This window comes from Ammospiza caudacuta, chromosome 26 (genome assembly GCF_027887145.1).
Source record: "Ammospiza caudacuta isolate bAmmCau1 chromosome 26, bAmmCau1.pri, whole genome shotgun sequence".
Classification (NCBI taxonomy): domain Eukaryota; kingdom Metazoa; phylum Chordata; class Aves; order Passeriformes; family Passerellidae; genus Ammospiza; species Ammospiza caudacuta.
The window spans coordinates 4,573,559-4,588,603 of NC_080618.1; the positions used below are offsets into that span (position 1 = coordinate 4,573,559).

Here is a 15,045-nt window from a genome sequence, read left to right on the forward strand (position 1 = left end):
GACAGGGATCACCGGGAGGGGCCAGGATCACCGGGAGGGATCACCGGGATGGGTAGGGATCACTGGGAGGGACCGGGATCACTGGGATGGGCAGGGACCACCAGGAGAAGCAGGGATCACTGGGAGGGATCACCGGGAGTGATCACTAGGAGGGATGGGGATCACCAGGAGGGGCTGGGATCACCGGGATGGATCACTGGGAGGGACAGGGATCACTGGGAGCAGCAGGGATCACTGAGAGGGGCACAGATCACCAGGAGGGGCTGGGATCACCAGGAGGGATTACCAGGATGGGATCACCAGGAGGGAAAGGGATCACTGGGAGGGACCACCAGGAAGGGCAGGGATCACCGGGAATGGCAGGGATCACCGGGAGGGACCAGGATCACTGGGATGGGCAGGGATCACCAGGAGAAGCAGGGATCACCGGGAGGGATCACCAGGAAGGGCTGAGATTACCGGGAAGGGGCAGGGATCACCGGGAGGGACAGGAATCACTGGGAGGGATCACTGAGAGGGGTTGGGATCACTGGGAGGGACAGGGATCACCGGGTTGGGATCACCGGGAGGGACAGGGATCACCAGGATGGGATCACTGGGAGGGGATCACCAGGAGGGCCAGCATGGGAATGGCCGGGATTTGGGATCAGGACACTGCTAGGATGGGTTGGGATCTTCCGTGGGGGACCAGAGTGTTCCCATGGGATGGAGGGGGGAAAAGAGAGGGAATTGTTCCCATGGGATGGAGAAAATAGGGATGGGGGAGAAGGAGAGGGAATTGTTCCCATGCAATGGAGGGAGCAGGGATGGAGGCAAAGGGAATTGTTCCGTCGGGTGGAATGAATGGGAGTGGAGGCAAGGAAGAAGGAATTGTTCCCATCGGATGAGGGAACAGGGAAGGAGGCAAAGGGAATTGCTCCCGTTGGGTGAGGGAACAGGGAATATTTCCTGTTGGATAAAGGGCACGGGGATGGTGACAAAGGGAATTGTTCCCATCAGATAAAGGCACAGGGAATCATTCCCATTGGATGAGGGCACAGGGAATTGTTCTCAATGGATGAAGGGCACAGGGAATTGTTCCCATCACATGAAGGGTGCAGGAATGGAGGATATAGAGATGGAGGGCACAGGGAATTGTTCCCATCACTTGAAGGGCACAGGGATGAATGGCACAGGGAATTGTGTCCGTCAGATGAAGGGAAGGGTGACAAAGGGAATCGTTCCCATCAGATGGAGGCACATGGAATTGCTCCTGTTGGATGAAGGGCACAGGAATGGTGACAAAGGGAATTGTTCCCATGGGTTGAAGGGCACAGGGAATTGTTCTCCTTGGATGGAGGACACAGGGATGGAGGATACAGGGATGGAAGGCACAGGGAATTGTTCCCGTGGGATGAATGGCACAGGGAATTGTTCCAGTTGGATGAAGGGCACAGGGACGGTGACAAATGGAATTGTTCCCATGGGATGAAGGAAAGGGTGACAAAGGGAATTGTTCCCATGGGATGGAGGGCACAGGGATGGAGATGAAGGGAATTGTTCCCGTGGGATGAAGGGCACAGGGAATTGTTCCTGTTGGATGAAGGGCACAGGGGTGGTGACAAAGGGAATTGTTCCCATGGGATGAAGGAAAGGGTGACAAAGGGAATTGTTCCAGTTGGATGAAGGGCACAGGGATGGTGACAAAGGGAATTGTTCCCATGGGATGAAGGGCACAGGGATGGTGACAAAGGGAATTGTTCCCATGGGATGAAGGGCACAGGGATGGTGACAAAGGGAATTGTTCCCATGGGATGAAGGGCACAGGGATGGTGACAAAGGGAATTGTTGCCATGGGATGAGGGCACAGGGAATTGTTCCAGTTGGAAGAAGGGCACAGGGATGGTGACAAAGGGAATTGTTCCCATGGGATGAGGGCACAGGGCGCACACCCAGCCCAGGGAGAAGCCGCCCTTGCCGAGGCTCGGGAACGCCGCGGGAGCAGCCGGAGCTGGGCCGGCTCCCTCCTCACGCACTCCCGGGCAGGGAATGCAGCAAATCGAGTTTGGCCGAGAGCTGGGGCCGGGCCGGGCGGCCGCTCCCGCCCCCCATTCCCGGGAATGAGATTTCCAGGCACTCCCAGCATGGTAAATGAGTAATTGCAGCAGCGCTGGCCTGGACGTGGCTCCTTGGCTGGTGCTCCCCGAGCCTCCACGGCTCCAGGGGAACAGCAGGACTGGGAAACGTCTGGAAAAACATTGAAATCCTGTGCATCAGCAGAGGAGGCCGGGGTGGATGACTCCTCATTCCTTGCGGGGACAGGAGAGGATCCCCACGCCATGAAAAATGGGAATTCGGTGTTAGAAATCCTTCCCTGTGAGGGTGGTGGGATGGAATTCCCAGAAAAGCCAGGGCTGCCCCATCCCTGGAAGTGTCCAAGGCCAGGCTGGACCTGTCAGAACCTGGGACATCCCTCTGGCTGTCCTGGATGGCCAAGACTCAACCAGGGGGCTCAGGGACCCCGACACAGAGCCCAAAATGCCTGTGTGGGTTTGATTATGACTTGTGGAAAAAATTACCAGTTTTATATGAGGATCTGCAAGCCGCAACAGTTTAAGTAGAATGGGATGGGCGGGAGAGGGGAGGGCATCCCTGCCTTGGAATACTCAGGATGGAGCTGGGATGGGATCCCTGCCTCAAACTCCCAAAAATTTAGTGCTGGTGGCAGCAGCATCCATGGTGGCACTGGGATGCCACCAGCGTGGTGGCTCTGCCATGTGCAGGTCATGGAGAGGTCTCAAAAATTCTGTGACAGGAGGGGGTGGCTGCACCATTCATGGTGACACACTGGGTCTGTCCCCTCACAGAGCCACCTACCATGTCCAAGTTACCTCAAATTCCCAAAAATTCTGTGACAGGAGGGAGTGGCCATGGCATTCATGGTGGCACTGGGTCTGTCCCCTCACAGGGCCACCAGTGGTGGCTCTGCTGTGTGCAGGTCACAGTGAGCTCCCAAAAATTCACTGAGAGCTTCCACTGGTGGCTGTGGCATCCATGGTGGCACTGGGCATGTCCCCTCACAGGGCCACCTGCCATGTCCAGGTCACCTCAAACTCCCCAAAATTCACTGACAGCAGTGGGTGGCTGGTGCATCTATGGTGACATTTGGTCTGTCCCCAACTGGGGCCACCTGCCATGTGCAGGCAAACTCAAAGTCCCAAAAATTCTGTGACAGGAGGAGGTGGCCGCAGCATCCATGGTGGCACTGGGTCTGTCCCCAGCTGGAGCCACCAGTGTGGTGGCTCTGCCACGTGCAGGTCACGGTGAGCTCCCGAAAGTTTGGTGAAAGGAGTGGGTGGCTGAAGCATCCCTGGTGGCACTGGGCGTGTCCATGTCCCCTCCCAGGGCCACCTGCCATGTCCAGGTCACCTCAAATTCCCAAAAATCTGCGACAGGAGGGGGTGGCTGCACCATTCATGGTGACACACTGGGTCTGTCCCCTCACAGAGCCACCTACCATGTCCAAGTTACCTCAAATTCCCAAAAATTCTGTGACAGGAGGGAGTGGCCATGACATTCATGGTGGCACTGGGCGTGATCCCTCACAGGGCCACCTTGCCATGTGCAGGTCACTGTGAACTCCCAAAAATTCGGTGACAGGAGAGACTGGCTGCACCATCCATGGTGGCACTGGGATGCCGCCAGTGTGGTGGCTCTGCTGTGTGCAGGTCCCAAAAATTCGGCGACAGCAGGGCGTGGCTGCAGCATCCCTGGTGGCCCTGGCTCTGTCCCCAAACAGATCCACCTGCCATGTGCAGGTCACCTCAAACTCCCAAAAACCCGGTGCCAGGAGGGGCTGGCATTTCTCCCCGTGCCTCCCAATCCGTCAGCAAGCAGCAGGGAAGGGCTCGGATTCCCCGGCAGAGGTTAAAGAGGCAAAATCAGCTCGGCAACAGCAGCGAGGGCAAAAATAGCCTGAGTTTTGCGTGAAGCTGTCAGGGCCCATCAGCGTTGGGGTGCTCCAAGGACTCCCGTGGCCCGTGGGCACTGTCAGCAGCAGCCCTGGGAACGCCATTCCCGAGGAATTCCCTGCGGGAAGGGCGAGAGGCCGGGCTGAACCCCGCGGGTTGGGGAGCAGCGAGCCCCGGCCGGCCCGGAGACAGAGCGAGGATGAGGATGAGGATGAGGATGAGGACGAGGATGAGGATGAGGATGAGGATGAGGATGAGGATGAGGATGAAGGGCTTTCCCGGCTCTGGGAAGAGGGAGGGACGCGGAATGTCCCCAAGGGCGTCCTTGTGCCCGCACTGAACCCGCCGCGCTGCCGGGGCTGGGGGCAAACCTTGCCCCGAGTGACAAACAATAAAAAATAGATAAAAAATCAGAGTCACATCGGCAAGGGCAGGAATTGAATTCCAGGCCGGGCTCGGAGCGAGCTGGGATGGTGGGAGGTGGCGCTGGGTGGCTTTAGGGTCCCTCGCAAGCAAAGCGAGCTGGGGGTCTGTGATGGGTGGGATTCCAGAGTTTGGGGAGGGGAAATAATCTGAGGATTTTTTGGGGGAATTAATCAGAGGGGCTCGGTTTGGTGCACATCCAAGGAGGGGAAAAGCCCCGATCTGGGAATTCCCAGCCTCAAACTGGGCCCAGGGAGGTGATGCCTCACTCCTGCTCCATCGCTGGGATTCAGGAGTGCCAGGGCTGGGAGCAGAGATGAGGCCCCACCTTCCAGCCATCCCTGAGACCCAAAACCCCCCAATTTTGGGGCTCAGGCTGCTGCAGGTGCCCAAAATGGGGCGTTTCAGAGCAGAGCCAGTACTCGGCAGAAAGGGAAGCAGCATCCAGGTGCGGATGTCCCCTCTCGCCACCCAGGTGTCCCTGAGGGGGACACACCCGAGCTGCTGAGGGTCCTCCCGGCGTTTTTAGGATGAGGAGCGGGCGGAGAGAGCGGCTCCGTCCCCAGGGATTACACCGCTAATGCCTAATCCATCACGGTAACAACCTTGACTCCCATTAATGTGATAACGCTCGGCGGAATTAAAGCCCGGAGCCGGGAGGGTGAGCAAATCCCACCCATGTTAATGGGGCTTAAAGGGAGGGAGGGATCCGCCGGTCCCATCGATCAAATCCGGAGTGGGAGCAAAGCCAGGGAGGGCTCTGCATCCCCAGGGGACGCTGGAACCATCGGGATCTTCTGGAATTGGGAGAGAGTAGCAAGCCATCATGATGCTCCTGGAGGAACTGGGAGCACTGGGAGCACTGGGAGCTGCCTCCCTATAATCGGCTTTGCTGATTAACCTCGTCACCCCACAAAGGCTGGGAATGAAGTTGTGGAGTTTCTTGTGGTTTTGCAGGTTTTTTGCAGGTTTTTTTTTTTTTTGGTAGGTTTTATTTTTTCTCCCCTTCCAAGCCTGGGTGTTTCTATCCGTGCTCGTTCCTCGCCTCCACCACGGTGAGGCCTTGCCGGTCTGCTCTGATCCCAAAACCCGGATCTGCATCCCACCCTCACCCCTCCGAGCCTCCTTTCCCCTCTGGGCAGCTCCAGACAGAGCCCCCTTTGTGCAGGGATGGCCGCAAAGGGACTGTCCCCTGCGTGTCCCCTGCGTGTCCCCTCCTGCCACTGATATGGGAGAATCCGAGCTCCCCTTCCCCAAAACCCGGCATGAGGAGGGACAGTGAACTGTGGGGCACAGGTACAATGAGCTGTGGGGCACAGGGACAATGAAATGTGGGGCACAGGGACAATGAACTGTGGGGCAGAGGGACAACGAACTGCGGGGCACAGGGACAACGAAATGTGGGGCAGAGGGACAACGAACTGTGGGGCACAGAGACAATGAGCTGTGGGGCACAGGGACAATGAAATGTGGGGCAGAGGGACAGTGAAACGTGGGGCAGAGGGACAATGAAATGTGGGGCAGAGGGACAATGAAACGTGGGGCAGAGGGACAATGAGCTGTGGGGCACAGGGACAATGAAATGTGGGGCACAGGGACAATGAGCTGTGGGGCACAGGGACAATGAAATGTGGGGCACAGGGACAATGAGCTGTGAGGCACAGGGACAATGGACTGTGGGGTGCTGCCCCCGGTTTAGGGAGCTGCCAGGCTGTAAATTGGGCTGGAATAAATAAATTTATTTTTAAATAAATGGAATAAATTTGGCCTCTCCCCAAATGAGAGGCCGGGGAGCTGCTGGTTGAACACTTCGAGATTAACCCCACGGAATCCATGACCCCGATCCCACCCTGAGCTAATTAACGCGCTCAGCTAATTAGAGGGGGCATTTCCCCACTGGATCCCACCCCCGGCAGGCTCTGGGGCGGGGGCTGAGGGGATAAAACCCGGGTGGAGCTGTGGGGACAAAAATTTCTATGGTGCCTCCTCAGGGGGACTGAGCCGAGCTCTGGCACAGCCCCGAGCCTGGGAGGGGATGGAGAGGGAGAGCCCTGGTCTGGGAATGCTTTCCTTGGCACCGAGGTGGCACAAGGATGCGAATTATCCAGGGATCCAGGTGGGATTTACCCAGGTGGGATTTACCCAGGGATCCAGGCAGGAATTATTCAGGGATCCAGGTGGGATTTACCCAGGCGGGATTTATCCAGGGATCCAGGCAGGAATTATCCAGGGATCCAGGCGGGATTTATCCAGGCAGGCGTTATTTTCCAGACATAAATTGACCAGGTGCGATTTACCCAGGTGGGATTAACCCAGGGATCCAGGCGGGATTAACCCAAGGATCCAGGTGGGATTTATCCAGGGATCCAGGCAGGAATTATCCAGGGATCCAGGCAGGAATTATCCAGGGATCCAGGCAGGAATTATTCAGGGATCCAGGTAGGAATTATCCAGGGATCCAGGTGGGATTTACCCAGGGATCCAGGCGGGATTTACCCAGGGATCCAGGCAGGAATTATCCAGGGATCCAGGCGGGATTTATCCAGGCAGGCGTTATTTTCCAGACATAAATTAACCAGGTGGGATTTATCCAGGGATCCAGGCAGGAATTATCCAGACATGAATTAACCAGGTGGGATTTTTTTCCAGGAATTATCCAGGCAGGATTTATCCAGGGATCCAGGAGAGCACTACCCGGGGATCCAGGCAGGAATTATCCAGACATGAATTATCCAGACATGCATTAACCAGGGATCCAGGTGGGATTTACACAGAGATCCAGGCAGGAATCATCCAGGTAGGATTTTTCGAGGGATCCAGGCAGGAATTATCCAGACATGAATTAACCAGGCGGGTGTTACCCAGGAATCCAGACAGGAATTATCCAGGGATCCAGGTGGGGTTTATCCAATTTACCCAGGTATCCAGGCAGGAATTATCCAGATGTTAATTAACCAGGTGGGATTTATCCAGGAATTATCCAGGCAGGATTTATCCAGGGATCCAGGCAGGAATTTTCCATGTGGGATTTTTCCAGGGATCCAGGCAGGAGTTAACCAGGGATTTATGCAGGGATCCAGGCAGGAATTATCCAGACATGAATTTTCCAGGGATCCAGGCAGGATTTATCCAGACATGAATTAGCCAGGTGGGATTTATCCAGGAATTATCCATGTGGGATTTTTCCAGGGATCCAGGCAGGAATTATTCAGGAGGGTGCTACCCAGTGATCCAGGCAGGAATTATCCAGACATGAATTACCCAGGTGAGTGTTAGTCAGGGATGCAGGTGGGATTTATCCAGGAATTATCCAGACATGAATTATCCAGGGATCCAGGCAGGAATTATCCAGACATGAATTAACCAGGTGGGATTTACCCAGGGATGCAGGTGGGAGTTATCCAGGCAGGATTTATCCAGGGATCCAGGCAAGAATTATCCATGTAGAATTTTTCCAGGGATCCAGGCAGGATTTATCCAAGGTTCCAGACAGGGAAGGAGCAGGAATTTGCTCTCCTGAGGAAGAGGCAGAGGGACCTGGCCACGGCCTGAAGCAGCTCCTGCTGCTGGGATCCCATCGGAGCAGGAAGGGGAAGGAGAGCAGCGGGATCTGTGTGCCAGGAATGGATTTTGGGAAGGAGAGCAGCGGGATCTGTGTGCCAGGAATGGATTTTGGGAAGGAGAGCAGCGGGATCTGTGCGCCAGGAATGGATTTTGGGAAGTCTGGAAAAAACACCCAGAGGGACCCAGCTGGGACCTGGCCAAGTGAGAAATGTCCTGGTCACTTCAGGGGAACGGGGACACCCCCAGAACTGGGACCCCCCTTCCCTCCTGCTGCCCAGGGCCTTCATTGGGGTGATCCCAGTGGAGCATCCTCCTCCTCACTCCTGCTTCCCAGGATGGGATCTTCATCCCTGCGGCTTGAGGGGGGCCTGACCCCAAATCAGGGGCAGAGAGAGGAGTGAGAGGTTCCAGCACCCCGTTGGGGCTGGGGATGAGGATGAGGAGGATGAGGAAGGCTGCACTGTGGCCCTGCAGGAGGTGGTGACCCCATTCCCACTCCCAGTGTGGGGCAGAGGGGTCGGGCACTGGGAAGGATGAACAGTGCTGGGAGTGTCCCATGGGAATTTGGGGCTCCCTGGGTTGTGGGTGTGACCCCAAAAACCCCGCAGTGGGGAGGGCACAGCACCTGCTGGGTGCCCCTTTTTGGGTGGGGAACCTCTGGCACCGGGTGGCACCTTGTGCCCTTTGTCCCCATCTCGTGTTCCTATGGCTGTCACCCACCCGCCCAGGGATGTGGCACCATGTGCCTGCCGCCCCCAGTGTCCCTCTGCCACCCCCAGTGTGTCCCCATTTCCTGTTCCCAAGGTCATCCCTCACCCAGGGACCTTTCCCGTAGTTTCCCCCCTTCCCCATTCCCATGGCTGTCACTCATCCATGGATGTGGCACCTTGTCCCTGCCACCCCCATGGCTGTCACCCATCCATCCCAAGGATGTGGCACCTTGTCCCAGTGTCCCTCTCCCGTTCCCATGGCTGTCATCCATCCAGCGATATGGCACCATGTCCCTGCAGCCCTCTGGTGTCACCCACCCAGGGATGTGGCACCTTGTCCCAGTGTCCCTCTGCCACCCTCATGGCTGTCACCCATCCCAGAATGCGGCAATTTGTCCCTGCAGCCCCCTGGTGTCCCTCTGTCACCTATCCAGGGATGTGCCACCTTGTCCCTGCCGCCCCCCCGGGTGTCCCCTCCTCTCCCCCCCTCGGCCGGAGCAGCTCGGGGGTCCCGGGGGTGGAATTTGGGGAGGGCTGGGGGGGTCTCGCCTTGGGCTCTGCGGCATCGCGGGAGCCGCGGGGGTCCCCGGAGGGGCCGGGCAGGTGCATCCCGGGATGGATGGACGGACAGATGGATGGACAGAGGGATGGGGACCCGGGGACGGAGGATAACGAGCACAGCCCCGCACCGAGGCCCCCCCCGACCCCCGCCCCGGGCGGAAGGGCGGCCCCGGCGGAGGGGCGGGGAGGGGACGGCGGCCCCGCCGGCTCTGCCCCTTCGCCGGGGCTCGGCGGAGCGCAGCCGCCCCTCGCCGCGCCCCCTCCCCGGCAGCCGGAGCTCGGCAGAAGCCGGCGGGAGCCCGGCGGAGCCCGGAGCGCGCAGCGGAGCCCGCCGGGGATGCGGGAGGCGGCGAGCGGCTGAGGACCCGGCTCCGGCCGGGCGGAGCATCCCCCCTTCCTTCCCTCCGCTTCGGATTTGGGATCTACCTGACCGCCTTGGGAATTATTCATATATTTTTTTTACCCCCCCCCTCCCCCCTCTTTTTTTTTTTTTTTTTTTTTTTTGCCTGATTTTTTTTTTTAAACATAATTTTTTCGCACACGTGGAGGAGCGCGTGGATTTCCTACCATGATCTTGGCAAACGCCTTCTGCATCGTCCTCCTCGTAGGTGAGTGAGCGGCCCCGGCGGGGGTGCCGGGGGCGGGGTGGTGGCGGCGGCTGTCGCCCGCCCGAGGTGGCGCGTCCCCAACCCATGGGCGAGGGGCTGGGGCGGGGGGCGAGCCCCTCCGAGCTGGCACCGGCGCTGCGGCACCACAGAGAGGGGCTCAACTTCATCCCCTATTCCCCGGCAACTTGGAACGCGGAGGGGGATACAGGGGGCACTCGGGGGGCTCAGGGGACAAGGGGGACGCGGGGGACACCAGCCCAGCCGCCCCCTCGGAGCCAGAGCGGGCGGGATCACCCCGCAGCCCAGCCCTGCCCGTCTCCCATCCCCGCTCCCCTTGGAGAACCAGGATTTGCGTTTCGGGAGAAATCTCCGCTTCTCCCCCTCTCGCTGCCCTCCATCCTCCCCATGATCATTCCAGAGCTTGGGAACGCCGTGTGGGCACTCAGCGGGCAAAGTTGGGCTCGTGGCTCCGGTTCCTGCGTGCGGGAATCGCCGTCCCCGCGCCCGCATCGCGCCGGAGCCGCGGGCTGGGCTCGGCTCGGAGCTTTGTGCCCGGAGATCGCTCCCGATCCCCGGCAGCCGCCGCTGGGAAGGGGAGAACCCTCAGACCGCGCTGGGTTTGGGGTGAAAATGAAAGGAAACGGGCGATGTTGGGGGTTCGGGCGTGCCGCGCCCCCGGGGCCGCTCCCGGAGCCGTCCCCGGTTCCCGCAGCCCCGCGGCTGCCGGGGATGCGATCCCGGCTCGCTGCAGCGCCCGGAGAACTTCGCGGAGCCAGCCTGGGCTCGGGGACAGGCACAGGGGACAAGGGACAGGGACAGGAGGCCGCTGGGGGACACCTGAAGGTTGGCACAGCCTCGTTCCGTGGGGCTCGGGGTCCCGGTGGAACGGGGGGCACGGGCTGTGCCCGGCTCCCAGCGCCACCCCAGCGATGGACGGGTGCCCCCCAAAGCCTTTGGGGAGGGGGAACCTCTGCTCCCCCTGCCCGGAGTGGTGCCGGGCTCGGGTGGAGCCCTCAGACACAGAGAAAGGGACACGAGTGGGGACACGAGTGGGGACACCCCTGTGCAGAGGGGGGGAAAGAGTGCTCCAGCCTGGCTGGGGGCACAGCTGGACATGTGTCTGAGCACATCTGGACATGTCTGGGCACATCTGGATGGCTCAGGGGGAAATTTGGGGTGCAGGTACCTCCAGAGGGAGAGGGGTGCCCCACCTCAGGCATCCAACGCAGGGCCCACCCGCCCTCACAGTAGGGTTGGCATTGAAGCAAGACCTTGCCCCCCATTTCTGGGTGTCCCTCTCCCATTCCTGAGTGTCCCCAAGGCTCTGGGGGCCCCGAGCAAGGACGCTGCACCCCCAGATCCGTGACCACGGTGTGGCTTCACGCTGAGGATCCTGGAGCAGGGAACATCCAGCTCTTCCCAGCCGGGATCATTCTGTGGGACTGGCATCGAAGCAGGACCCCGCTCCCCATTTTTGATGTCCCCTCCATGTCTCTGGGTGTCCCCAAGGTTCTGGGGACCCTGAGCAGGGACGGGATTTAGGGATGGGGTGACCACAGCGTGGTCCCGCTCTGAGAATCCTGGAGCAGGGAACATCCAGCTCTTCCCAGCCGGGACCATTCTGCGGGGTTGGCATCGAAGCAGGACCCTGCTCCCCGTTTCTGGGTGTCCTCCCCACACATTCCTGAGTGTCCCCAAGGTTTTGGGGATCCTGAGCACCCCTAGATCCGGGGATGGGGTGGCCACGGTGATCCTGAGGGTCCTGGAGCAGGGAACATCCAGCTCTTCCCAGCCGGGATCATTCTGTTGGGCTGGCATCAAAGCAGGACCCTGTCCCCCATTTCTGGGTGTCCCCAAGGTTCTGGGGACCCCCAAGCAGGGACCCTGCACCCCCAGATCCAGCGATGAGGTGGCCTCGCTCTGAGGATCCTGGAGATCCAGCTCTTCCCAGCCGGGATCATTCCCGGGAAGCCACAAAATCCCTGCCTGGTCCTGGCTGGGAATCTGCACGTTCCGGGGTGATCCTGGCCAGGAGAAACATTTCCCTCTAAAGCTGCCGAGTGTCCGGAGCTCTCCGGCAGCAGCAGAGCAGGAGAACATGGATTAGAGCTCGGGAAGAGGCGGCTGGAGCCGGGAGGAGCGGCAGGAAAAGAGGCCAGAGCCTTGTGCAAAGCCTCGCTGTGCTCCCGAGCCTGCCGAGGATTAGCCGGGAATTCTCTGCAGATGTTTCAGCGCCGGGAGCTCGGCTCTGCCGGGAGGGTTTTGGTTTTTGGGGATAGAAAATCATCATCCCCCTCCTCAGTTTCCCCCTCCACCCAAACTCCTCGGTGGGAATGAGGAGCAGGGGGGCTCCAGGGAAAGTGGCCGGGCTGGGAAAAGCCCCAATCCTGCGGGATTTGGGGGCAGCACAAAGGGCTGTGCCCACCCCTCCCACTCCCGGCTCCACTGGTGCCACCGAGGGGCTGGCAGGAACCCGATCCCTGCAAAAATTTGGGAAAATGGTAAAAACCAGGAGGATTGGGGCCAGCTAGCCCACACCCCTCATCCCTGCTGCTCCCCGAGCGTGGATTTCCTGTGGCGTTCCCAACCCGGCCCAGCTGGCACCGGGAGGGCACCTGAGGGTGTTCCAGGCGGTGCCAGGGTGAGGATGTGGCCCTGCCCTGCCCGCGGGGACAGGAACGCGGCCGGAGGAGGGGATTTGTGGGGAGAGCCTCCTGGAGAAGTGTGAGTTGGAGCTGGAGATGAGCTGGGAGAGGTTGGAACGTGGTGGAGCTCTGGAACGGTTCTCCATGTCCAGTGGAGCTCAGGAATGGCTTTTCCACATCCGCTGGAGCTCTGGAACGGTTCTCCAAGCCCGACACAGCTCTGGAACGGTTCTCCATGTCTGGTGGAGCTCTGGAATGGTTCTCCACACCCACCGGAGCTCTGGAATGGCTTTTCACACCCATTGGAGCTCTGGAATGGTTCTCCAAGCCCAACAGATCTCTGGAATGGTTCTCCACACCCACCGGAGCTCTGGAATGGCTTTTCACACCCAGTGGAGCTCTGGAATGGTTCTCCAAGCCCAACAGATCTCTGGAATGGTTCTCCACACCCACCGGAGCTCTGGAATGGCTTTTCACACCCAGTGGAGCTCTGGAATGGTTCTCCATGTCCAGTGGAGCTCTGGAATGGTTCTCCACACACCCTGGAGCTCTGGAATGATTGTCTACACCCACTGGAATTCTGGAATGGCTTTTCACACCCACTGGAGCTCTGGAATGGTTCTCCAAGCCCAGGAGAGGTCAGGAATGGCTCTTCACGCCCAGTGGAGCTCTGGAATAGCTCTCCATGCCTGGTGTGGAGCTCTGGGATGGTTCTCCATGGCCATGGAATTCTGGAATGGCTCCACACACCCGGTGGAGCTGAGGGATGAATCTCCAGGCCTGGTGGAGCTGTGGGATGGCTTTCCACACCCCATGGAGCTCTGGAATGGCTCTCCATGGAATTCTGGAATAGTCTCCGTGCCTGATGGAGCTCTGGAACATCTCTCCACACCCTGTGCATCTCTGGAATGGCTCTCCATGGAATTCTGGGACAGGTCTCCGTGCCTGGTGGATCTCTGGAACATCTCCAATGCCCTGGAGCTGTTTCCCTGTGGCCATGGCTGCAGCAGGATCAGTTTTTTCCCAGTTTCCCATTTTTTGGATGCCTCAGGATGGGATTTCCTGGTGTGGGAAGGTGCAGAGTCCCAGGACATCACCCCAAGGCACCACCCATGGTGTGTGGGGAGGCTCTGACATTCCCAGCCCCGGGATCAGCGTTTGGGGTCCCGTTTCTCCTGTAGCCCCTCCATGGATCCTGTGTGGAATACAATCCTGCCAGGCCTGGCCTGGCCTTGCCTTCCTGAGGGGAATTTGCTGCTCCAGCCTGGATCTAACGTGGCTCTGGGGGCTCCAGACCTGTCAGAACCCAGCAGGGTCCATCTGGGGACATCGACCGGACCTGTGGGATCTGTTCCTCGGAATGACCACAGCCAGCAGGGTTGTCTCCACCTGGGCACTGCCCACCCTGCTCCTGCCCCTCCTCAGAGGCCCTCGAGGTGGGCAGAGCTGCCCAGGGACCCGCTCTGGTGCACGGGATCCACTCCAGTTTTGGGGACCCACTCTGATGCCTGCTCCGGTGCCCAGGGGACCCTCTCCAGTTTTGGGGACCCGCTCCAGTTTTGGGGACCCGCTCCAGTGTGGGATCTGTGCGATCTGTTCCTGGGAGTGACGGCAGCCAGGGGAGCTGTCCCCACCTGGGCACTGCCCACCCTGCTCCTGCCCCTCCTCAGAGGCCCTCGAGGTGGGCAGAGATGCCCAGGGACCTGCGCCAGTGCCAGGGACCTGCTCCAATGCCCGCTCCGGTTTTGGGGACCTGCTCAGGTGCCAGGAACCTGCTCCAGCGCTGGGGACCCACTGCAGTGCCCGCTCCAGTGCCCAGGGACCCACTCCCAAGGGAAGGGACCCGCTCTGGTTTTGGGGACCCGCTGTGGTACCAAAGACCCGCTCCGGTGCCCAGGGACCCGCCCCGGTGCCCGCCACTCCCAAAGGACGCAGAGGGAACGGCCCGTGCCCAGCCCCGGGGGTGGCAGGGGACCCACCCCGCCCGCCGGGGGGGGACACGCGGGTGGCCCCTGTCGCGTTCCTGTAGGTGTCACTGTCCCCCTGCCAGACCCGCGCTGGGAAGGGGCTGCCAGCGGTGCCAGGCGGGAGGGGACAGGGACGGGGGGTCACCCGTGCCCGCCACCCTCGGGGGGCACCATGGCGGCCACAGAGAGGGGTCCCCTCCTCCAGAGTCCCCTCCAGGTCCTGCCATTCCCATTTTTCCCTGCTCCAGGGCTTTCCCTGGGAGCTGGAGGGCGGAGGAAGGGCGGGTAATGACAGCGGATCCTGTCCCCATCACCCTGGGGACGGGGGAGACCAGCGCTGCCTGTCCCCAACTCACCCGAGAGCGGACAAGCCAGGCTGAGCCTGGGCCGGATTTAGCAGCGATATCTCCAAAAAGCAGATGTGGAAATGCTGGGGGTGGCTGCGGGAATGCGGGGGCAGGGTCCGAGCGGGGACGGGGACAGCGACAGGAGCCGGCCGGGCTGGCCCGGTGCCACCCCGGGAGGGGGGAAGCGCCTGTTGGGAGCCGCAGCTGCCCCGCGGCCCTGCCAAGGCTCCGAAATCCATGAGTCAGATGCCCTAAAAATCCCGTGACGGG

The 15,045-nt window shown here is 60.1% G+C and overlaps 1 protein-coding gene across 1 annotated transcript; it reads left to right on the top strand.

The window, feature by feature from the left end:
- The first annotated feature begins 9,278 nt into the window (after positions 1 to 9,278).
- Positions 9,279 to 14,490, top strand: LOC131568154 (skin secretory protein xP2-like). The gene is made up of 4 exons (XM_058820075.1): positions 9,279 to 9,557; positions 9,817 to 9,996; positions 10,235 to 10,433; positions 14,132 to 14,490. Exons 1-4 carry the CDS (start codon positions 9,279 to 9,281, stop codon positions 14,488 to 14,490), a joined length of 1,017 nt encoding a protein of 338 aa, XP_058676058.1.
- Positions 14,491 to 15,045: the final 555 nt, after the last annotated feature.